General features: G+C 34.7%; 2 protein-coding genes across 3 annotated transcripts in view; both read left to right on the plus strand.

Annotated features, from left to right (window-relative positions):
- The first annotated feature begins 5,560 nt into the window (after positions 1-5,560).
- LOC130662647 (uncharacterized) overlaps positions 5,561-25,733 on the plus strand; it is a 44,222-nt gene continuing 24,049 nt past the window's right edge. Inside the window, exons 1-2 of one of the 2 annotated variants that reach the window (XM_057461546.1) lie at positions 5,561-5,918; positions 6,003-6,067. The gene's annotated coding sequence lies outside the window, so the exon portion shown is untranslated. Of the gene's footprint in view, positions 6,068-25,733 lie in introns of both variants that reach the window. The other variant, XM_057461547.1, reaches the window with a different exon arrangement.
- On the plus strand, positions 17,474-19,862 carry LOC130662648 (major facilitator superfamily domain-containing protein 6-like). Its single transcript, XM_057461548.1, has one exon. It carries the CDS (start codon positions 17,920-17,922, stop codon positions 19,357-19,359), a length of 1,440 nt encoding a protein of 479 aa, XP_057317531.1. The 5' UTR covers positions 17,474-17,919; the 3' UTR covers positions 19,360-19,862.

Raw genomic sequence — 25,733 nt, forward strand, 5'->3', positions numbered from 1 at the left:
AGATATAGATCATAGTCAAAGTGAAGACATAAACTGGGTGCAGTTCACAGCGTTAGGGTTAAAATTTGTCTTTATGTTTTGTCTGCCATGTTTGTTCTGTAGTTTATTTAACTATTGTGTTGTCAAGTGTAGTTACCCAAGTGTATTTAGTGTAAAAATTTAATCACCTGTTTGTGTCTTTGTGTTAATTAAATGTCAATTTGTGCAATGTTATAAAATTTAATCGTAAAGTATACTCTATAGGGAATTATTATATTTATTTATTCAAAAGCAGATTTTTCAGTTCACTTGTTCTTTTGAAGTCACTGAGGTGATCGCATCTCTTTTCAATGTCAAGAAAAGTTTAAATAATCTTTCAGGATTTCAATTTTTTTTCAACAAGTCTATTTAACTTCTTATCAAGTTTACTATCAAAGCTCATACACTTGGCAAGCTGGCAAGCATTATATAGTTTATAATATTTGTTATATTTCCTTAGTCATTACATACATTTTTTATATATATTGCAGTTTGAACACGTCGTTGCAAGCAAGAGTGTGAGCGAAACTTGTCTTTTTTTTTTGGTTAACCCCACATTCAAACAGCAGGCGATTGTTTGTTAATGAGGCGTAGTGAAAGGATCGCCAATAAAATTCGTATTGACTACAAATCATTACATGCTACTGGAGCTATAAATCAAATTTCTTCTCAAGTTCAAGATATTCCAGTAGATGGAAAAATTGCAGTATTGGCATCCGAAGACACTAGTATCAGCAAAAACTCAGACCCAGTAATTTAACTATCAATCGATGAATCAATACTAGCTGATGACATTAACGATTATGTGGATGAAAACCAGTCAGCATATTATGCGAATCAATTGAAGATATAGATTCGAATATCAAGCAAATGGAAAATATACGCACCCAGTATAGGCGAAAACACAGGGAGCTATCAGCAAACTTAAAGGAACTTTACGAAGAAACGTATGGTAAATCATATACTCTCAAAATCGAAAGCATGAAGAGTTTCGTTATGACGAAGAGAGGGCGTCGACAGAGATTACGAAAAAGACAAAATCTTGGCGACATAGAATTATCAGAAAGAAAAATGTTTCTTGTCAATGAAATCTTTCAGTTAATTTCGTATTTACAGGAATCTTTCACATCATCCCTGTCCACCTTGGATGATAAGGAAATCAAAAAAAGAAATAAGGATTTGCCGGAGCAGTTAAGCCAGATGGAAACTCCTTTAAAGAAATGATTGAAACCGCGAGAGGGAAGGATGAAGGTAATTTAGATGATCTAAATAAAAGGTATGTTGATCTCAAAAACTGTTACACCAAAACCCTTAGGAATATCAGGATAGGGAACTTTCAAAAGTAGAGAAGTTTAACTCATCAACATTGAATATAAAACTACCTATATTTAAAGGTTATGGCAGTGTTTGTGATATATATACATTTCAAAATGACTTCAAAAGTGACAAGGTGGTTGGCTGCTAGTTGTGATGATGATTCAGTAGGAGAAAGTAAGTGGCATAAACTCATCACATTCTTAGAAAAAGAAACCAAAGTTTATCAACAGAAAGCCCTACTTCAAAATACCACACTAGAACTAAGAAAAGTTCCATCAAAATATGGTAAATGACAGTCGCATTATACTGGAAAGAATGATCAAAATCTCACCGATTTTAATGAGGTACCAAATTCTTGTTTTATCTGTAATCAACCTCATCATGTGATGACCAATGGTCCCGGAGGCACAAAAATTGTACAGTATTTTGTTTGTGAACGCTTTGTCAATATGTCACCAGCTGAAGGATTTTCAGTGCTGAGATCTGAAGGCCTCTGTTTTCAGTGTCTTTTTCCAGGTGCAGCAATGAATAGAGGCAAACACAAAAAAGGTCATTGTCAAAGGGACTTTATTTGTAAGCATCCTTCGCATGATAAGTACCCAAGAAGGAAACATATTCTTGTGTGTGAAGAACACAAGGAAAACGAAAGAAAACAAAGATGTACTCGGCATCTACAAAACCAGATTTGAGATGATATCAAGTTGAATTACCTTCTTATGCAAAGGATATCAAATTGTCACACCATGTTGAAGCAATCAAAAGCTCTAGCTATAAATCAACGTTAATCAACGAAAAGGAAGACAATAAAGCAATCTATATGCTACAAACAATCGAGATTGATAATCACCAATACTCGATGTTCTACGATACAGGATGTGGTGATTTTATAAGCAGACTCAATGCTGTTCATAAGCTTGGACAACGTGCAGTTCAAGAGTGTACTGGACCGATAAACCTTGGTGGAGTCGGAGGTATCATGACAAAAACACCTCATGGAATATATAGTGTCAGACTGTCACTTGCTAATGGAGGAGATGCTGTGATGTCAGGATTATGCATGGAACAAATAACAGCAACGTTCCCAAAATACCCACTTGGTGGAAAAGTAGAGTCTGATATTAAAGAATCATACCGTCAATCAGGAAATGATGTAAGAAACTTCTCTTCTTTGTTATCATTCGTCGGTAGAGAAACAGACTTCATGCTGGGAGTTAAATACCTACGATACTTTCCTGAAGCAGTATACCAGATGCCATCCGGATTAACAATTTATAAATCACATTTTAAAAATACTGATGGTAGTTATGGTGTGATTGGAGGGCCGCATGAAGTATTCACCCAAATTGAAAGGTATCACTATTTATCTTATTGCAAATCCTTTCTATCAAATCAACATTGTCTTTTTAAGAATGGGTATCAAGTAAACCCAGATGTTTCCCTGTTAGGATATAAAAATGATTTATTTGACATTTCAGTAAATGACGTTAATAACTTTGACTTTGAGAATAATCACCACACGTTTGTATCAAAAAACTTCAAATATTTCAATCAAGTGGAAGCTGCAGGGAGCGAAATAAATTACAGATGCATCAAATGTCGTACGTGTTCAACTTGCAAAAACCATGACCAAAATGAATCGTTGTCAATCAAGGAGGAAATAGAACAAGAGGTTGTTAATAAATCTGTGCATGTTGATATCAAGAACTGCATTACGATCGCTAACCTTCCATTCATGCGAGACCCAAGTATCAATTTAAGTCCGAATCGACACAAAGCTCTGAAAGTACCAACAACTGAAACGATTGGAGAAAAATCAAGCAGATAAAGAATCAATTATAAAATCAGAGGCCAAACTTCACTCACCTGGTTTTGTTGAACATGTCAAAAATCTACCAGCCAATATTGAAACATCACTTGCTAAAAATCAAATAAAAACTACATTCCTTGGAGGGGGGCATGGAAAAATAATTCAACAACAACACCATGTCGTATTGTATACGATGCGTTACAACCAACATCAACTGGATTCAGCCTTAACAGTATCCTTGCCAAAGGTTGAAGTAACATGAACAATCTTGTCAAAATCTTCATTCGATGGAGAATACAAAAAGTTGGATTCCACACAGATATGCAAAAAATGTATAATGCTGTCAAACTTCGCGAAGAGGACTGGTGCTATCAACGATACTTGTGGCAACAGCAGTTAGATCCATCCATCCAGCCGGAGTAAAAAGTTATCAAAACAATCATCTATGGTGTAAAATCATCTGGAAATCAGGCGGAACGTGGTCTACGAGAAACTGCCAAATTATTTCAAGAACCATACCCGGAGGTATATGAAACCATCTGCAAAGGCATATACGTTGATGACTGTATGTCAGGCTGTCCAACAATGGATCAACCGTTACAAAGAGTAGATGAACTGGAACTAGTTCTAAATCGTGGTGGATTCACACTCAAAGGTGTCACATTATCTGGGAAGAAGCCACAAGAAAATTTATCAAGTGATGGACTCACGCTGTGTGTGGCTGGTCTTCTTTGGTATCCAAAGGTAGATGAAATTTCCCTCGATATCAAAGATCTCAACTTTGCAAAGAAACATCGTGGTCGCAAAGTGAAGCAGATCACACAAATACCAGAGCAACTTACCAGACGGAATTGCGCATCGAAGGTGGCAGAAATCTTTGACATCTCAGGAATGTTAACTCCAATTACTGCCCCGATGAAAATGGATCTGCACGAACTTCTGAAACGCTTCTTGGATTGGGATGACATAATTCCCGATTCCTTGAGGTCGATTTGGATATCACACTTTCAAATGATGGATAAAATAAAAAACATCCGATTTCAACAAGCAGTTGTTCTAGATGATGCGAAAAGCCTTGACACATCCTCATTAGATTTTGGAGATGCCAGCCAATCACTGGTTTGTGTTACCATCTACATTCGATTCAAAAGAAAAAGTAAGGGATTTTCTTCTCAACTCATTTTTGCAAAATCTCGCTTAATTCCAGACGGTATGTCACAGCCTCGAGCAGAGTTATTCGCAGCTATTGTCAACACACATTGTGGTGAAGTGGTAAGATCCACAAGAAAGCCATCAAATTCACAGATAGCCAAATTGTCCTATACTGGTTAGCAAATGAAAATCGAGCTCTAAAGCAATACATCAGAAATTGAGTTATAGAAATTCAAAGATTCACATCTATTGATCAATGGAGATATGTCAGATCAGAAGATATGATTGCAGATATTGGTACCCGAAGATGTATTTCCATTAGCAATGTTCTAACTGAATCTGTTTAGTGTAGAGGTTTCGAGTAGATGAGAGGTGAAGAGTCCAATTTTCCAATGATGGATGCTAAGGAAATTGTTCTAAATAACCAAAATCTTCAATTGACTAAACGTTAGACGAAACAGAACCACAAACCACATACCTAGCTCTTGATTCTACCATCACGAAAGAAATATCTAACAGATATCAATTTTCGAAATACCTTATTGATCCCAACAGACATCGCTGGAAAGTAGTGGTAAGAATCCTCGCCATTGTTTTCAGATTTTTACGAAATTGTCGTATAAAAAATTTAAACAAGATTTCATTAAATCAATCATCAAAAATCAAAAACATCGTTGTGCTGTCAGATGTGGAGATAAAAGACGCAGAAAACTATTTCCACAAGAAGGCAACAATGGAAATTAAACAATTCCTGAAGTCAAATCAATATGAAAAAATCAGTCACGAAAAGGATGGAAAGTATGAAAGTAGTTAACGATTACGATAAAATTCTGAGAGCGAATAAGAAGATATTTGATACATGGTATGAGAATTAGTTAATTTCACATGTTCCCAAATTAATGGATCATCCGAAATGGTTCAGATCGGATGTGGATGTCCAAGAAGGTGACGTAGTTTTATTTTTAAAACAAGAATCAATGTTAAGTTTGAATTATCAATTTGGTATGATCAAATCAGTCGATTATGGTTCTTGTTAAATATCGAAATAACAATGAAAACGTTGATCGCGAAACCCATCGCTCAGTTAGAAACTTGATTGTTATTAATCGAATTGACGGATTGAATTTGTACGAGGAACTATACAAAGCTGCACAGTATTCCGATTCCAAGTTTCTTAATGACTCAAGTTATTGTTCAAAATAAAGTACAAATTTTATCATCGTTGGGGAGTGTTGAGTCAGCTCTATGTTAAAAATTGTCTTTATGTTTTGTCTGCCATGTTTGTTCTGTAATTTATTTAACTATTGTGTTGTCAAGTGTAGTTACCCAAGTGTATTTAGTGTAAAAATTTAATCACCTGTTTGTGTCTTTGTGTTAATTAAATGTCAATTTGTGCAATGTTATAAAATTTAATCGTAGAGTATACTCTATAGGGAATTTATATTTATTTATTCAAAAGCAGATTTTTCAGTTCACTTGTTCATTTGAAGTCACTGAGGTGATCGCATCTTTTTTCAAAGTCAAGAAAAGTTTAAAAAATATTTTAGAATTTCAATTTTTTTTCAACAAGTCTATTTAACTTCTTATCAAGTTTACTATCAAAGCTCTTACACTTGGCAAGCTGGTAAGCATTATATAGTTTATAATATTAGTTATATTTCCTTAGTCATTTCTTTTTCACTACCTACATTTTTCTTATATATTGTAGTTTGAACACGTCGTTACAAGCAAGAGTGTGAGCGAAACTTTTCTTCTTTTTGGTTAACCCTACAGGTATAACAGAACTTTTATACCTCCCTGCTTTACTATTATAACACTAAAATCAAAAATGGTATTCTATAATGGTTAATGGTCTGTATTCTATCCAAAAGACACAAAATTCAAGGTTATTAATGACTAAAAACTGTTGATTGCGCCTAAGGTTGGAAGCCTAGCTAAAATTAAGTGTCCAACGTGTTAAACATATAAGAATTGTTATTGTTGGCACCTCATTGCTAATTTTTATTTTTATATTTGAAAAGTATTGTCCTAAATAGTTACTACCACTATATTTCAAAACAAAACAAGTTCAATAGCTGATGAAAGGTAGGTGTAGTTAGCCAGATAGCCTTAGTTAGCCTGGCCACTGCACAAGGACAGGGAAAACATCACTGTAAATACTTCTCTTATATTATTGTTATGTTAGCTTTAGTTACATCCACCTTAACCCTAAATTTACAAAAACCCATCATCCACAAATTTCTACCACAATAAAGTTTTCATTATTTAACAATACTGATTTTTCTTTAACTAAAATAACTTAATCTTTAGCATCAGCAAAAATGTTTTATGCAAAAATCTTCATCAACATTTGACATATATAATTTGTTAGTTAATAATGTATAAAATCTATATTATAATGTCCGTGTACGTCTGTCCGTCCGTCCGTCCGTCTGTCTGTCACGCAAAATGGTAGCTTAGCTGCGACGGGCGAACCCTTGGATTTTTCCACGGGCTAACGACTAGTATGCATAAATACAAGATGTTCTTTGTAATATAAGCGGTTCATTTTGTAATACCTTCCCTGTTTTGTAATATAAGCGGCTCATTTTGTAATATAGTGAACTTCCGGTGTTTGAGTTACCAGGAAGTAACTGCAGTGCAAAATATTTATTTTTACTCAAATGGAAAAAGCAGACTTGTTCAAAACCTTTTGTTTAAATTCCACGCCAACATAGTCATAATTTTTGTCCCTGAGTTCCCTTGGCCCCTGAGCCGTTCTTACGGAGTGGACATCCAACAATGGGCCTGGCTCAATGGGCTGGTACTAAAATGATACACAAAGTTGAAGAAACTTTTTTATTTTTGTGAATAAAAGAAAAATTGTCGTAATATTACTTATTTCACTCCATTTATCTGGTTAAGCTAAATTCTTTTAATCTTGGCAGAAGGCGTAATTTGGAAAAGGTAAGTTAATTTATTCACGGACTAGCGACTAGCTGAATATATTTCTTCTAGCAGTCCAATTATTAAAGAGTCCTTTTATTAAAGAGACTAATCGTAAACCCGTGCAAAAATCCACAGGGTCGCCCGTCCTTTATATATCGCATTTCGTGTTTCCCTAACAGACAGACAAACAGACAGACGACGGCTATTACACTATAGTGACTAATCGGTAACCGTTGTTACTCTTTGAGAGAATCTACTGGTCCGCCGGTTCTCAGTTTCGCCTGTAGAATTCACTTTCCACATCGAAATTTCGTGCTTCCGTGCCGCCTGTCGGGACGAAATAACAAAATTTGCATGGTTATTATCATAGCTACATTATGTTTTCGATTTAATAACCCCCTGGTTTCTAAAAAAATGCGGAAATATGACAATATACAGTACCGATCGCGAGTAACTATACACGAGTATTAAACTACGGGTACAAGTAATTTCTCCTGTGGGTATTCCACGAGTATGCGACGAGTATACTGCGCGTACGAGTACGTCAAAAATACAAGCACATGTTTGATACTGTACTCACACAGTACTCGCTAGCGTGCACGAAAGGGAAACGGTAAAATTAAACGATAAACTTTTGTGATATTTTCTAAAAATGTTTTTCGGTGTTTACATTTTTTTTTTAATTAATTAGGACAATGTTGAGTTTCACAAAATCTCGTTGTCATATTTTTAAAACAAAGAAATTTTTTCAAAGTTTAGGGAAACTCTGTTTTGACAATTTTCAAATAAAATACATCATGGCAAGGTTTAAACAGTTTTTGAAAGAAATCCCGCAATGTTTAAACAGTTTTCTAATGAAATATAGTAATATTATATTTCATATTATATTTGCCATTTCGTTTTGTTTCTTAAAAGAACCCAATACTTATGACCTTACTGCACTTACGTGCTTTACTTTTTTCTCTCAATAACGATTTCCTCACTCTCTCTAAAACACGATTCTAGAGATTAATTTTCTTTTGTGTTGAATGTTATTATAATCTATTTATATCTTTGTAATCACATTGAGCATATTTTAATGATTTGCTTCTGGTAATAGAGCAGTATGGCAGGTATCATTTTTAGGTGTTATTGACAGGTATTTTTAACAAGCTAGTGCCCAGGACTAAATGGATAAATGCTGTAAAAAAAACAGTAAAAAATGTAACAATTTAGGTTAATGATATTCATTTTTTTTTTTCTTTTTCATATTCGCAACTTCCAAACACCAGGGTGCCTCAAAAAATGTAAAAAAAAATATTAAAATACAATTAATAAGACACATGAAACTTTCTCCTCCCCATTACTGCCACTCATTTTATTATGAACACTATGATTGGTAAGATAAAAATGGATAATAAAATTAGAAAAACAATAGAAAAAATCTTCCGTACATCGTTGTTACAGACGATCTGTAATAATTCAATTTTTTGTTTCTTTTTACGCATCTTAAAGACGCAGATGCTTGATTTACGTTATTTTTAAATATATTTTTTTTTATAAGAAGACACATCATTCTCACTGAATTGAAAGACTTCCTTGTCAGGCACGTGTTTTCTTTTGGTTACTTACAAAACAATTAAATTAAATGCGATTGGCTTAATTTATTCTCCAGAGTCCATTGTTTAATACGTGCTGCGAAGAGAAGGGAATAATGTTTAATGTAGCATGAACACATTTAGCAAAAAGCATTTAGATAGCAGATTTAAATAGCAAAGGGTTTCCTCATTCATGAGGAATAAAGCAATTAAATGAAAAGTATACAAAGTATACTTGCTGCAACATAAAAAAAATTAATGTAAAATAAAATGTTATTTCTAACGACGCGAAAACGAAGTAAAATTTTTCACAATGTCTAAGGTAGCAGACAAATGTGAGCTATCGATAAAAATTATGCTACAACGAATTGCCGTTTTTTATCTTTTACTCGAACACGTACTCACAAATCATCACCTATTGTACTCGCATGCGCAAAAGGCTGTACTCGAGGGTACGGAGTAGTATACTCGCTGATTACTCGTACTCGTCTTGCACTGTACTCGTCATTTAATGTACCCGTACTCGTATACTCGTGTATAGTTACTCGCGATCAACACTGTAATCTACCATTTCGTGTTTCCGTAACAGGACGCGTCTTTTTTTTCCCTTTTTATCAATTTATATATCTTACCTTTTAAAAAAAAAAATCTATCTGGTTCTTCTCCTGCTCGCATCTTTGGTGTTCCGGTAATACACAAATTCAACAATACTATTCTTAAAATAAACTACCTTAAATTAGTTTAATTATGCGGGTTATGATTCTCCATACAGTGGTAAAACATCTCAGCACCTGGAAACTAGTTAATAGACTAAAATAAATACTTCATCATTTGTTATGAAACTTTGTGACCATTAATATTCTTTTAACTTAAATCTTCAAAACAAAATTTGACTCTGACTGTTGATGACGTCACAACTTACGAGATGATGCTTAAAACAACCGAAAAAAAAATTGGAAAATGCTATAAATCCTTACGTAATATCTATACGAGCATCGGAATTTTAGGAGAGTTTTGCCATCTGTTTCCTTTTCTACCAATATTCCCAATTCTAATACATAATATAAAAGCATTTCAGCATTTTAGCAACCAGAAGATATTTTATTACCCTTTTATACCACCAACAGAAAACCAATATTGGCAAGATCATTTTCACACGCGATTTTAATAAATAAATAATAAAGATAACGTTATTTTCCCCGATTTTAAAACTGCTGTGACGTCACAGAGAAATTCTGATGTCAGAAAGAAAGTAATCATACTGAAAAACTTCTTTTGTCTTATACTATAATTGGGCCAAGACTCCTGTCAAAATTTATTGACGTGCCCTCTCATACCTTTCCAATGAGAAAAAGGCCTACCTTAACTATGGCTCAACAAGGAGATTTGTTTCTTAGCTTAGGGTCTGTTATAAAACTCCTTTTTATGTTGAACGGACATTTCGATACTTTACATCCTTATTAAAGACGAATGCATTATTTCTGAGAGCAGTGGGTTATTTTTCAGTTTTGTCTCCTTTTCTTGTTTAAGAAACAGACATTACTTTCCCAGATTTCAGAATTGAGATTTTTTCACACTAAAAGCTATTTTTTGTCTGGCGGACGCGATAGAAATGAGAAATTTCAATTTTTTTTGGACAACTTTTTATTTCTATATCAAAATCGAGATTAAAGACCTGATTTTTTGTATACATAAAATCTTATATTAAAAGCTATGAGTTGAAACGTTCATAACAGTTTTCACAAGTTTCTTTTGTAAAATTATCATGCTAGTAGTATCTATGGTGGGTCGTGTAATAAGTTTCGTTTTATTATGTTTTTCAACTACCTGTTGACCTTAACTGTTTTATTGATAAAAATAATTTCTATGCAAAGTGATCTAACAAAATTAGAATGTCCAAGGGTTCGGCAAAATGGGAAAAAAAAGTTTTTTCCGTATCTACAGAAATTTTTTATTCAATTTTTTTTTTGGAAATATGCACCACAGATCCCTTATCATCATAATTGCTATAAAATAAAAGAATCTATATAATAATACGCCAGTTCCGTGTCTCTGTGACAGGCAAAGTGGATGTGTTGTTTTTACTAAAGAAACAGCGGCGGTTACATGTCACTTTTGCTAAACTTTTATTTTTATTCTTTTTTTTGGTGTGCTTTTTCAAATTGATTTAAAACGTTTGTTTTAAGAAAGTCATGGTTAATTTATTTTATTGTTCTCATAAAAACTTTTGTGTAATGATGTAAAACTTTATTACACAAAAGTCACAGGTAATTAATTTTTATTATTCCCTTAATATTGGTTTATCTATTCCCGCTTAAATGGAAGTAACAACAAAATGTTTTGACGAAAAGAGCAATGCTTGGCTAAAACAAATCATGTGATAAAATAAAGTGATTTCATTAGTAGGAATTTTATTGATGCGAATTTAAATTTACCCTAACGGGAGCTTTGTTATAATTTGTTATACGAGTAAAGTCACAGGTAATTAACGTTGTTATTATAGTTGTCAATTTCGTTCAAAAGTTTTTATTTATTTATTTATTTGAAAATATTTATACAGGATGAGGACTTCAGTAATTTGCAAATATATACATAAATACAAAAAAAACTGCTGTCAATGTCCGTCCTGTCTGAGAATAAAATGGAAAAAAGCAGTAAAAGCAGTAAAAACGATAAAAACAAACAAAAAATTGATCAACTAGAAATGCAACAGTATGCAGACAAGGTGTAAAGTGACTCAATGTGAGAGCTAAATAAGACATAGGCGTAGTTGAAAACATTAATCCCACTTAGCCAAACTTGAAGCAGACTGGACGGCACAGTGACTAAGATAGCCGCTGAGAGTGCACTTCGCCCAATAGGTGGTATCGTGTATTAAGAGAAGTACCCTCTGAGCGCCTTCATAAAGAGAGATATATTATCGATTTTTCGAATTTCAAGTGGCAGTGAATTATACAGTTTACCCCCTGCAAAATAGAAACTCTGCCGGGCGATTTCTAGTTTGACCCGAGGTAACCTGACAATGCAGCCGTTATTTCGTGTGTTATTGTCATTTTGTTGGCTGACAAAATAATTGTCAAAATGTTCAGATGTTAGTTCGTTTAGTAGACACTTTTTAGCGAGTACACAAATATTATGGTTGACGAGTCCTGTGAGGATGGAATATTATCACTCCGGACAATCGATCTAGCACGGTTCTCAAGCGATTTTAATTTGTTGAGCTGTGTATTTGTGAAAGGTATTCTCAATGCACTACTATAAGTGATTAAAGGTACAATCATCATCGAGAAAACATTGTGTGCGGCTTCAGCGGTAAGGTACGGTCGTAATCTTTGGCCGTAAAATTTTAATTGTTTGCGTCTTTCAAATGAAACTGACAACAAATGATTTTGTGATAAGAAACATAGAATAAATTTTAAATGTTTATAACCTTTTATATCTCCACAGAATTTCGTTTAGAACGTTTCTTTTTCAGTTAATAAAATTATCAAGAAACCTTTTTGTGATAAGAAGCACAACAAATTTAAGTGGATTATTCCACGGGTTTAAATAACTAGTCTATATAATAATACGCCAGTTCTGTCTGTCTGTGACTTTTGCAAAGTGGATAAAATTTCTTTGATAAAGTCTATAAGACATCGCCTTATAAATTTGTTCTGTAAATTATCAAACTTTGACGTTAGAACAATATTGACGTCAAAGGAAAGTTTATTAAGATTAGTGAAGCCATTGCATCGCACTTTTAAATTTAAGGCTAAATAACTTGGAAACGGGTGGAAATAACTGACGTCATCTCCTGCGGGACTAGGGACTACCTGGGACCAATTTGGGTAAGTTTTCCAAACCTGGGTCACCGAATCCGTTTCGGAATGGACGGGTTAATGACGTCATAAAAAAGCCTTAAAACCTTAATATCTCTGCTCCGTTTGTCACAAGTACATGATCCTATACATTTTCTTGATCAGCGTTTCAAGATCTATAAGATGAAGGCAACAGGCATACACATTTCTGAAAAAAAAATGTCTCTGCTGACATCATCAAAATTTAATCTCTGTTATCCTGCCTAAGTGGATTTTTCCACGGGCCTTATCGACCAGTAGACAATAATAGAAAAATAACTAAAGGGGAAAACGTGATCTTAATCCTTAAAGTACTTGCTTGACATATTATCTTTCTATTTACCGTTTTTTCAGCCGTCTATCAGTTTTGAATTGATAGTACTTTGACCACAACAACACACTTTTCTGATTACAAGAAAAAAAACATGGAAAAGTGAAGAACACAAAAAAGCCTGTAACGACAATTATACTGTGGGTAGCGTATAGTTATACTGCAACGGCCAACTATTATGTTATTAGCTAATTATCAGTTCACCTTGACTGTTCGGTGCAAGCAACAAAAAAATTTTGTCATGCTTCAACAACTTTTTTGCAGAAAATATAAAAAATCCTGTGACGAATATCTTTTACCCTGATAGAAGTAGCCTCACAAAGGTTCCTTTGGAAGTTTTTTATCCCCATTTTCCTCAAGAGAACACGCGTCAGGTTTCCAGCCCCTCATAATAAAAAAGAGGGTGCCAGTAAGCCGCAAACGTCTGCATATATAATGGCGAGTTCAGGTGATTTTTTGAATTAAATTGGTGGTTGTCCTCCGAAACCGACCGCACTTTTCCGAACTCGCCCGGAGCATTCCCGAAATGCAATTCCTTGTAACATACAATGCGGACGACAGTTGGAAGAAAGCGCTTTTTTCGGGCATTGTTCGGGTCCATGCAGGTTTTTTCGGGTAAATAGTTGAATTTTTTTCAAAACGCTGAACTCGCCTGAAAACACCCGCACTTTTCACGGCGCATGCGGCCTATCGGCACCATTGTTGATAAAATTACGCAAAGCAGGACAAAGTTTTTTTTTGTTGCTGGCGACTTGAGAAAAAAGGGACTCTAAACAAAGCCCTATTTTGTGTAGCAAGCTAGCTGGCTAGTTTGATAGCTAGTAATTTAAAAGCTAAAAGTAATTTTATGACTATTATTTTTTTTCTCACTAACATATAACAATAATTCTTACATAATATAATACAAGAATTTAAAAATAATAGTATTTAGCTCCCTAGCTTTATCAGTAAAGCTACTACGACAAGCTAGACCAGGAAGGGAAGACCAAAAAATTGTAAGCAGTTTTAGTTATGGCCCTACACGGAATGTTCTGTTCTCGATTGACTTTTTTATCGCAGTCAAATCTTTAGAGATAATTGACATCATAATGTACCTTAACATCAGATAACAACCTTAAAATGTAACAACCTTCTTCACATGAAGGCAAATATTGACATACAGCATTAATAAAAAGGCTTACTTACTGTTAACAGGTTTAGCAACAACGTGGTTCAGATCATATAAAAACAATTCTTTTCTTGAAGATAAATTAACGTGGGCTGCAACAGTCAAAAAAGCTCCATATTACAAAGCTCCATATTACCATAACAAAAGGATCTCGATTAACATTATTTGACCAGGAAACCAAGACAAAAAAAAGTTTTGCTCGATGGGTGTTTTTTGTCTTGTTGGTACCAAACACATAGGTTGTATTTTATCAGAGCCGGGTCGGATAAACGAGCAGAAGTTCCCCGCGAAGTAGAGAGTAGAAAAAATGTTCTCCCATACACAACACAAACACTATATAGCTATTATTAAAGAGACTAGTCGTTAACCCATGGAAAAATCCACGGGGTCGCCTGTCCTTTATATATCGAATTTCGTGTTTCGGTAACAAAAAGACAAACAGACGCACGAACAGACATACGGAATACGGCTATTATTAAAGGAGAGGCGAACAAGGAACTATTGTGGCAACCAGAAAATAAATTTTAAGCGAGAGAAAAATATATAGAGGTTTCTAAATCCTAAAATCTGCTAAGATAACTACTATAATACCAAGTAAAAAACTATATTTCACGACTAACTACATATATATCTTTCTAACAACATTCTAACAGAAATTCCATGGCTGCACGGGGTGAGAATAAGTATGTTTTAAATGTACTTTTTAGTAAACATCAAAAATAACATCTTTTACATGAGATAACCATGAATATTTTACGTACTATAGTAGTAACAGCTTCTTATAACCTTCGTTTAAACTTCTTTGAACTAAAGAAATATCTGTAATGACCAACAACAAAATTTTTCATGACTTGAGTCCCTTTTCCACAACATACTATCAACTTCGAACGATAAAGTTTGTTATCATAAGATGGCGCCAAATTTGAATAAATATACAGACCGGAAACCTTCAATTACAAATCGAACGTGCAATATGGTGGCTTCATCTTTCTCCCTTGGTTTTTTACTTTCTTTATCTTTACTCGCTATTTTATTGGCAAGTTAAGTAGTACAAAATAATAAAAATATGTTATTTACATGTTGTTCAAAAATTTTGCCATTTTGATTTTCAACTTTTTCTTATTAAATCACTTGATGTACATTGACCCCGTGACCAACACAATAAAGAGAAATATATCCCATTGTTTTTTTAATTTAGCCACCCGTTTGACAAATGCGCAAAAATACTCAATTATAAATAATTCAGCACTCACAAAAATGTGAACAAAATGATGTATGGTTTATAGTTATAGTTTATGAAGCAAGCGAGCAAGCCAATCAGTCTGGTCTTTAAAATCAACATTTATCATAAACGTTTATTTAGCAGCCGTGTCGCAGCGCAGTTCGCCTCTCCTTTAACGACTAGTCTCTTTAAACCCGTGGAAAAATTACGGGAGGCGGCTTTTGCGGACACACAGACAGACGACGTCTATTATTAAAGAGACTAGTCGTTAGCCCGTGGAAAAATCCACGGGGTCACCCGTTCTTTAAATTAACCCGTGGCAACAAAGTGGACAGAAATTTATTGCATTTGGTATTGATTCGCATTTTAAAACTTTCGTGTTGCCGTTACAGGACACGGCTTTCGCGGACACACAGACAGACAGACGACGGCTATTATTAAAGAGACTAGCTGTTAACCCGTGGAAAAATCCACAGGGTCGCCCGTCCTTTATATATCGCATTTCGTGTTTCTGTAACAGGACGCGGTTTTCGCGGACAGACAGACAAAATACGGCTATTATTAAAGAGATGCACTGAGAATTAATTACTGACATATAAATTTAGTGTATAGGTAAAAAACCTTGATCAGCAATACAGCATTAGAAAATCAGACCAGTGTTACCATCAAGTATATATAGCAACACATAATCTGTGGCTAGTCACGTACCGCATCATGAATTAAAACGATCCTTTGGGTTTGCATCAGTTAAGCGAAAAAAGACAACGGTGAATTGATAAAAGAAAATTGTTTTTACTAAAGGATAAGAATACCGAAACCAAGGTACGGAGGTTTTTGATTATTCCATGCTAGGACAGGGCCGAAATTTCCGATGACGGTAGCAACCAACTGATGCTTGTTAGGTTAAATTAGGTTGTTATAAATATTAATTGTTAACATGGGTGTTTTATGTTTTACTTAACTGTACAAGTTAATTAATTTAATGAACAAGCTTTCCAGTATCTTCAAAGAAATACGGCCGAAAAGATTGTCTGGATAAGTGTTGCAGCTATTTATTTCATTGTGTGTCATGTTAATGATGGATTTTGACATATTCTTAGTAAAGTTGTACCCGTTTTCTGTCATGTAATTGTTTTAACCATTTTTTTCTCCTGGAGTCTGGTGTAGTCATTAAGGGAGCGAGGTTCTAGTTCTCAAAGCTGTTGTCACATTTTATCACAAAAAGTAAATGCTTTAGGAGTAATGTCGATTACGCTTACATTAACAACGAAAATTTTCGGACGAAAAAACTTTTGGATTCTTTGTTATCCGAAAATTTTTCCGTCAGAATTTTGTGTCTGCTGACAGTTTTTCCGTCCAAAAATTTTGGGTTTCCTAATTTTTTTGAAAACAGGACCAATGCACATAAATTATCAGTAGTTAGAAAATCAATAAAAACTGCAGTTTTTGAACTTATTATTTTCGTTATTTTCACATTTGGTTGAGGCTCTATCTATAAAGTTGGATTCTAAAGACCCTTTTTAAATCTTGATTGAATATATGTACACTTTAAATGCTTCTAGCTTTCTTTTTGTGTGATTCTCTGTAATTAATAATTTTGAAATTTGATAAAATTTGTTCAAAAGACTTACGCATAAATTCTTTGACTTTATAAACCTTGTCTGAAAACTTTTCCACTGAAATAAAAAAATTGTGTCTGAAAGCTTTTTCGCTGAAAATTTTAGTTCTTAATATACTCTATGTAAGTATAAGAAACTCAACGCCGTTGGCACATCTCATGTCGTTCTTTTCTTCTGAATAATCTCTCAGATGAAATTATAAGTCAAAGTTAAACCCAACTTAAACGAAAAATTGAAACAATTTATGATATTTTTTATAACCATATGCCAATTGGAAACAAATAATATAGCTTAGCGCTTTTTTCCCAGACTTAAAAATTGTCATGAAACAAGTTTTATTTAACAAACGCTTGCAAAGCCGACATTTTTGCGTCGGATACCGACTTTGTTGCGTCGGATACCGACTTTGTTGTCCTGTATCAAACGTAGTGACACTGTTTCTCTAGAGAAAAATTAATTTTCGTTTTATTTTCCTTTGATAAATTAGTCCATTGTTTACTAATATTGCGACCCCACTCCTTCACCTCAACGAAGACGTGAATTTTATTTTCTCAAACAATTTAAAATTTCTCGTACATTTACCAAATCTTTTGAGGACAGAAAACATCTTGCATTAGCCGAAAACGATAATGATGATTATGATGATGATGACAAATGATAACAGGACACAAAGTTAGAAGGTCAATTGTTACTTGAATAACAGTAGGTACGAAAAAGGAAAAAAAAGACAGGAACGAGAAACTAAACATGATCATTTAATTGAGGTTTTTAAACACATTGTATAAACGATAAAGAAATGCGCAATTGGATTATCTTACAAAATATTTATCGCACATTCATCAAATGTTTTGCGGACTGATTACTGCTATATATAGTTCATCGTTGAAAAGACCAAGCTATATTCAACTTCACCATTTGTTAAAAGTTGTGTTAAAGAAAAGATGAATAGGCATATCCAGAGATTTACATCTTTTGTGAGCTGGCCAATGGTACCTGCTAAAATTGGATTTTTTTTGCTATTTGCCATGCAAGGAAGCTATCTACCATTTTTGAATGTGTTTTTAACGTCTTTAGGTTTGTCTGTGTCGAAGGCAGGTTTAATTACCGGCCTTAGAGCTGTTCCTGCGTTTCTTGCTTCTCCAGTGTGGGGATTGCTTACAGATTACACCGGAAGACGAAAAACAATTTTTATTTTGCTACAGATTGGAACCCTGTTATTAATATTTTCGCTACCCTGGGCTGGACGACATTTGTATGTCAAGCAATCGTTAGCCGAAGGTAACCAAACAGTATCCGCGCAAGTAGAACCTATAGCAGAAACACTTAACGTAACAAATGATCTATATTTGACCTCAGTGCCAGAGACTTTGTCAGAGACATGCGTTGAAACTAATACGAAAACAAGTTCTAAGCTTTTTTATAGCATGCTTGCTTTGTTGCTGACATCAGCAATATTTGACAGTTCATTGATTGGGTTTATAAATGCTGTTATTGTGAAACTTGTTCGTTCAAATAAAGCTGCGTTTGGAAAACAGAGAATGTTTGGCTCACTTGGTTTTTCACTGGCAACATACTTTGGCTTTTACGTAGCAGTTACGTATCAGGGATATTCCAAATATGCTGGGATCTTTTACGTATTTGTGTTCTTCAACGTTATTTTCTTTCCCGTTGGACTTTATCTATTGAAACAGGAAAAAACTGAAGAAGATTCGAAGTCCACCCCACATCAACAAAGATCAGCGAAACTCAAACTACTTGTTAAAACTTGTTCATCTTTCAGCAACTTGATATTTTTCCTCACTGTTTTGTTAATGGGGATTGCCAATAGTGCGAGCTATGGTTTCTTGATCGTTTTAATGGAATCAATGGGTGCTTCTACGTCAGCTATTGCACTCAGTATGGCAGCGCCATCAGTATCTGATTTCCTTGTGTTTGGTTTTGCTAAGGACATGATCAGTTTTTTACGAGGACCTCTTCCAAGTATAGAGATTTCTATTGTCTCATGTTCCATCAGATTTATCTTGATTTCATATGCTGAGAACGCTTGGTATATAGGGCCGATTCAGATGTTAAACGGGATAAGTTATGCTCTATTCTGGACGGCTGCTGTAAAACATACAGATGTAATCGCCTCAAAGGAGATACATACCACCATGTTTACTCTGCTGAATGGTGTTCAATTTTCACTTGGAATTTTGATTGGTAACGTTTTAGGAGGGTTCTTGTACGATATGTACGGTGGACGAATTTTGTTCAGGATCCTTTCGGTCTCTTGTGCTGTGTGGAGTGTCGTATTTTTTATTTGTTATGCTGCATTTATGAAAACGAAAGTGCATCCACGTGTTCAGACTGATCAAGTAGAGGGTGCAAACACAGCTTAAACAAGTAAAAAAACACGAATTAATTCTGACTAAGTAACTCATATTGTTGTAAAATCTAAGCATCATTTTTTTTTAAAAAAACAGACCCAAAATGTGAGTTGTCATTGATTAACACCTAGATGGTTCATGCATAAACAACATAAAACTACAAAATGTTAGCTAGGTTCCCTCCCTTTTATCCCTCCTTCATTGCACATTAACCACTAAATTTTCTGACTCACTGTTTTAAGATCCCTTCGTTTATTCGGGAGCCAAGAGTACTTAAAAGTTTGATTACATTTTGGTCATGAAGTTTTAAAAATAATTTTTTTTTCCTTTAGGTATGTACTCATTTTACCTACGTTCACACCACTACCAAACTATTTACAAAAAACGAAGGATTTTCATTAAATTTTTTAATTCATTGTTTAGCTTGAAAAAAGAATAAAAAGTATTAAAATATTTACAATAAGAGCTCTAACATACCTTAAACTAAATATTTTATGGTGAAGATATTACTTGCCCTAAAAGTAGAAAGAGTTGACCATGCAAACAACTTACTATTGCCTTTTCAGAAAAATGCTGAATTATCTATATTTGTTTATTAGGAGATATTATCAAACTATCGCAACCACCAATCTCGATAAGAAAATTTGATCTAAGCAAGGGTTTGAAATATAACAAGACGTATGATATACGCAAACAACCTCGCCAAAAAAGTGTATAAAAAGCTGAAGTTAGACACGACATATTTTGCTATTCGGATAGGCAATAATATTGATAGAAAATTTCTCGAAATCTTAATTATCGTTAGGTCAGTCTGTAAACACGTCCACACGGGCGAGATAGTAAAAAGAAAAAAAAGTAAAAATAGTTACCAAGATGAGATTCGAACACACGACTACTCCCGTGTCGGTGCTCAGAGAGGCAAAAATTTCCATTCTTGTAGGACACATTTGCGTTTTAATACAAGCTCACGAGCTTGTAATAACTTGTAGCGATGGAGTAGAGTAGACTTATTAGAATCATTTTTTGTTAAATTCTAACTAAAGGAGAAACATGTAACGTCAAATGAGAAAGTGAAGATGTCAAGTAAAAAAAAAGGTACGATAAATCAGGCATTGCAACTCCATTATTATCAGTGGTAACCTGCTGTAACATGCTGACAAGATCTCGAACAAATGTCCCTTCACCGTTTTTATCTCATTATGTCCTTTCTTTATATCGAACTTCCTCTATCTCAAACAAATGTTCTGGTCCTTTGAGTCCGCTGTAGTTATTTATAAACTGTAGAAAGTGTAACCACGAAAAAATAATATTGACAGGAATCAAACTCGTCCCCACGGCATCTTGTATCTTTTCTGACCCCTGGACGGGGTTGGACAGGAATAAATATGGTGTGATTTGTTGTATGTTAAACTCCCATGAAAACACTCCGCTATTATATTCGATACTGAAGTTGACAAACACAAGGGTAAATATTGGATTGAAGTGTACAAAATGTTATTGAAAAAAAAATAAAAACTACAAATTGCATTTATAGTTGTCGAATGACTAAAATGTTTTGCATATCACTTCTAGGATCGTAAGCGGTAGCCTTAAATTGTAAAAAAATAAAAATAATAAAAAGCTGTTAAGGAGAAGGTTAGGTTGATTCTTTTTGCTAATTTTTGCCAATTGCCTGAAAATTTTATTATCTCAACAATTTCGTAGCTTTTGATCATAGCTTAAAAATCCTCTTCGCCCAAGTTTATCAACAATCGATAGGATTATATTTTCATGCAACATTGTTTTAACTACAATCAGTATGAGTAGAAGAGGGGAGTCCGAAAATACATGGTTTTAGGGTTGAAGTGCTAATCCCCCGCTTCTCTCTCTCTCCCCCGCCACTCCCCGTAAAATGGGCGATCTGATAAATCCGACATAATCCGACAAACATGCGTGCGCAAAACCTTCACCGGTATCTGACAGAGTGTGACGTCATCATGCGCAAGTGGAGTAAGAAAAATCCCCTAATTCAAAAAAAAATTATTGATAAAAAATGAGTTGGTTAGAAAATGTTTCAGACACTCAGGACGCTTAGGAGATGTGCAAGGGGGAGGTTGAGAAAGATCCCTCTGCGCTCCGGTATATTCCATTATACTTCATCTCCCAGGAAATGTGTAATAAAGCAGTTGAAAGGGACCACGGGGCACTCAAGTATGTCCGGAACATCTCAAGTCTCCAAAAAAATGTGTAACAGGGCAGTTGAAAAAAGTCACCTCCTGCTCGATTTTAAGAGTGAGCAAATGTGCATAAGAGCTGTTACATATAACATCTATATGGTCGCACATATTCCAGGTAATCTAAAAGCACAGGAAATGTGTGATAAAGCCATTGACAAGGATACCTCTATGGTCGCATATGTTCCTGATTATTTCCTGGATATGAAAACATGCACGAAAAATGTTGCAAAAGCTCGATTTGTTAGTGCTGTGTTGAACAAAAATAAGAAGCGGATGGCGAATATAATAAAATGAGTAGCAAATCATCATTCAAAGTGTATTTTTTATCAGCGCCAGTGTCAGTATTGGCACTGGTCTTTGTGGGAATCAATGAAAAATGTAAGGAACTAATTGAAAAACTAAAGGGTCGGGTTTTTGAATTTGAAAACAAGGAACTTGAAGAGCTAAGGGATCGGGTTTGTGATTTAGAATAATATTGATAAAATATTTTCTGTAAATAAATGACCGTTAAAGAAATATATCTCAATGCTCAATACTTGTGTAAAAAGGTAATTAAAGAACAAGCCCATATGCTCCAGTATGTCCCGGTTCAATTAAAGAGTCAGGAAATGTGCAATAAAGCGGTTGATAGGCATCCCTATGCGCTCATGTATGTTCCGGACCATCTAAAAACACAGGAAATGTGTAATAAAGCAGTTGAAATGTGTCCCATGTTGCTCGAGTATGTTCCTAATTATCTAAAAACTTGGTGGGTGTGCCACCAAGCAGTTGAAAACTGCTCCCATGCGCTTGAGTATGTTCCGTATCGATTCATATCCCAGGAAAGGTTTAACAAAGCAATTGAAAAATGGTCCATGTTGCTCGAGTTTGTTCCAGATCAATTCAAGACAAAGGAAATGTGTAATAAAGCAGTTGAGGATAATCCATATCTAATCCAATATATTCCAGTCCAGTTCTCTTCATGATTCAGTGTATTTTATGGTATAGAACGATGAAATAAACGATGAAAGAGCAGTGCGATGATTGTGAATGTATACTTGACAAATATTATAGATAAAAATGTGGGAGAAAATTTGTTGGCATTGTTATCATGAATATACGTTGTATAACGGTGGTTTTTGTAAATGCTTGATGACCAAATAAAAAGTATTGATCAAATAAAAAATAAAATAAATAAGCATGTTTAAATATGGAGATCAAATTATTAAATCAAAAGATTTTTACAGTAATGTCACACCGTACAATATCGAAGATGTGAGCCTTGAAAACCTAGTGATGAGTGATTCCATACCAGCAAACAAAGGCAAAGATGAACGATTCATGATTGGATATCATGACCAAGAAGGCAACCTATCCCCATTACTAATAAAAACCCCTTAAAAAATCTACTCTCAGGGTGTTTCTCAATATAGCCCGAATTCAGCGTTCACCATGTCGTTTGATCTTGGTGACTATACTAAGTGGTTAGAAAAATATGAGGAAATCTAAAAAAAAAATGGAGTGGGAAAGTGGGGCTTACTTCTCCAGCCTAGGCGTGAAAAAGGGCGATATATTAATCCTAAATTAAAAGAATGGGAGGATAAAATTAGAACTAATTTCCGCGTCCGAAGGCGTAGGAAATTCTTTAAAACCGTCGTTTTTTTCTTTCGGAGCATTTTTTGAGAAAAAATCGACCCTGGGATTTCACGTTCCTCTGAGAGGAGGATAGTATTGGTATAACTGACTGACTAACCCTGTGCCAAATGGTCAATTACAACGTCAGATTTAAACTTCGTACCCAAACTCCCTAAGTAATGGGAAGTCATTTAAGTGACGTTTCAGGCCAAATTAGTATTTGTTTTCGACAAAATTTGGCACAGTTAACAAAAAAGTGTGCTGAACATAATGGTGACATTATAATTTTGATTTTTCTCCCCTAAATGTCTATTTCCGTCAAAATTGGTCCAAAAATTAAAACTACTTTATTTTCGACAAAATTTGGCACAGTTAACAAAAAAAGTATGCTGAACATGATGGTCACATCAAAATTTTTGATTTTTTGTCAAATAAATGCCGTATAAGACCATAAACGTTTCAATCGGAAGACTTTCAACCATGAATCATAGGCTGTATTTTTTGTTAGCAATTTCTTTTAAAATGTGAGTTTATTATGACACGTTTCGTTTTGTTTGCGTTTGTTGTAAGATATAATGTCACTTGTGTGCTTTATCTTCAGAGCTTCATGTACCAAAACTCTTCGAATGTTTGGCACGATAACACAACGAATTAGCAGGTTGTCATCTAATGTTTTGGTAGCGAGCGAAAATTCTTAGAGCCCCCAGGGCTTCTTGTTTTCAGAAGAAAAATATACCGCAGAAAGGTTGTGAATGTACGGTCGTCATAAAAATAGGAAGTACTTATAAACAAGGGTGCAACTATTACATTCAGACTTATTTGGAAGAATGAAAATATAAGGAAGTTGAATGGTATGGCGCTAGTTATTTGAGTGAATCTGAATCTGAGGATGATGAGAGTTTTAGTGCGTTGTAATTTCTTTACATTACCTTTATATAGTTGATAACAACTATATGAATAAATGAATGCACTACAAGGATATTTCAACGCAAACAGACGGTCCTTATTGCAAACCTTGTGTTGAAATTGCATATGAAAAATATCTTGAAAAATATTTGCAAGAACTCGCTAAGAATTCGCGACGTATAGTACATGATGGGAATCTACGGATCGATGCTGATACAGGTGATGTAATCGGCTGCAAGGTTGACTATGGGAGATACTGATATGTAATGGTTAAGCCATCACAAATACTTTGGTGGATCTTCATAGATTAAGTGATATTGACAGGTGGGGTATCGGAAGGGCGGGCGATTTGCTGTAAAAAATGCTTTCCTTGTTTTCTACCTTCGGCTAATTTGGTTTCATGTTGCTCGGCAGTAAATGGTGTCTACAACACGCTTAGATTTTAGTCTAATTTGCTCTTTCAAATTACGGCAGTGTTCGACTTCTTTAAGGATGAAATGATATTTCTCATGCGAGATGTTCAAGTCTTCTACTGCCAGAGTCTTGATCTTGTCATGTTTCTTGGCCTTCGAATCAAAGATTTTTTGCATTTTATGTACGGCAACCGAAGAGAGTCCAAGGATGATTCCAGCTGAAGCCAAAGCAATACTCACTGGAATTGCAACTCCTGTAGTAAGGGTTACGACTGAAGCAAGTTTAAGCACAATGATTGCATTGACTACTGAAGTATCACTGATTATAGCTGCAGTTGCACGACGCTTGCATCGCTTGGTAAGGATGTCCCTATAGTCCACTCCTGCTCGTAGAAACTTTTCGATCTCTTTAATCTTTTTTAATCTATAGACCTGACTTCCATCTTGCGCATCCTGCATAGTATCATACTCAGGTGCACTTGGCGGTAAGGTTGGATATAATTTCATAGTATCCATCTTCTTTATTTATTTTATTAGAATTTGCATTATGATTCCTGTAAAAACAACATTTTTTTCAGGGTGATATTGATCGGTAAGCATGAGCTCGAGTCTATCTGTCCACCCTTTCAACGGAAGATAAGTCGGAGTTACGAAATTCCATGTAAGCATATCTCCCAATTATTTAACTCTTTGGTGGTCAGCATCGCGAGAATTTTTGATTTTTTCCCATTAAGCAAGCAATCATCCTCTTAACTGGGGGCATGTAAGACTTAATCTCTGATAAATATCAGTCATATAGTATACATCATAATCGCCTGTCGTATAGTACTTTAAACTATCGGGTAAATCAGATAGGCCAATAAGTTCTTGAAGTGCTGTATCAATACTAACTTTAAAGCCATTTCTCACACGAAGCCGGCAGTAGCCATTATTCAATACAAATATCATGACCTTTCCATTAGCCTGTTTGTTGATAATGGCCGCCAGATCCTCGATTTTGTACAGCCTGTCACGATAAAGATCCAGGTATCGGGGTCATGAGATCCCAATTTCTGTTTCCCGATGTTAAAAGCGGTATCCTTAAATAGGTTCAACCAACTGCCGCGAATACTAATCAATTTTAAAGCGATCCTCGTGTCCTGGCCAAGGTAATCGCTAAAAATTGTAGGGTGGTTGATATCAGTGATATACAATTGCTTTATGTTTCTTATAAGAAACATGAATACTTATTCATACA

The sequence above is a fragment of the Hydractinia symbiolongicarpus genome, chromosome 10 (assembly GCF_029227915.1).
Source record: "Hydractinia symbiolongicarpus strain clone_291-10 chromosome 10, HSymV2.1, whole genome shotgun sequence".
Classification (NCBI taxonomy): Eukaryota; Metazoa; Cnidaria; class Hydrozoa; order Anthoathecata; family Hydractiniidae; genus Hydractinia; species Hydractinia symbiolongicarpus.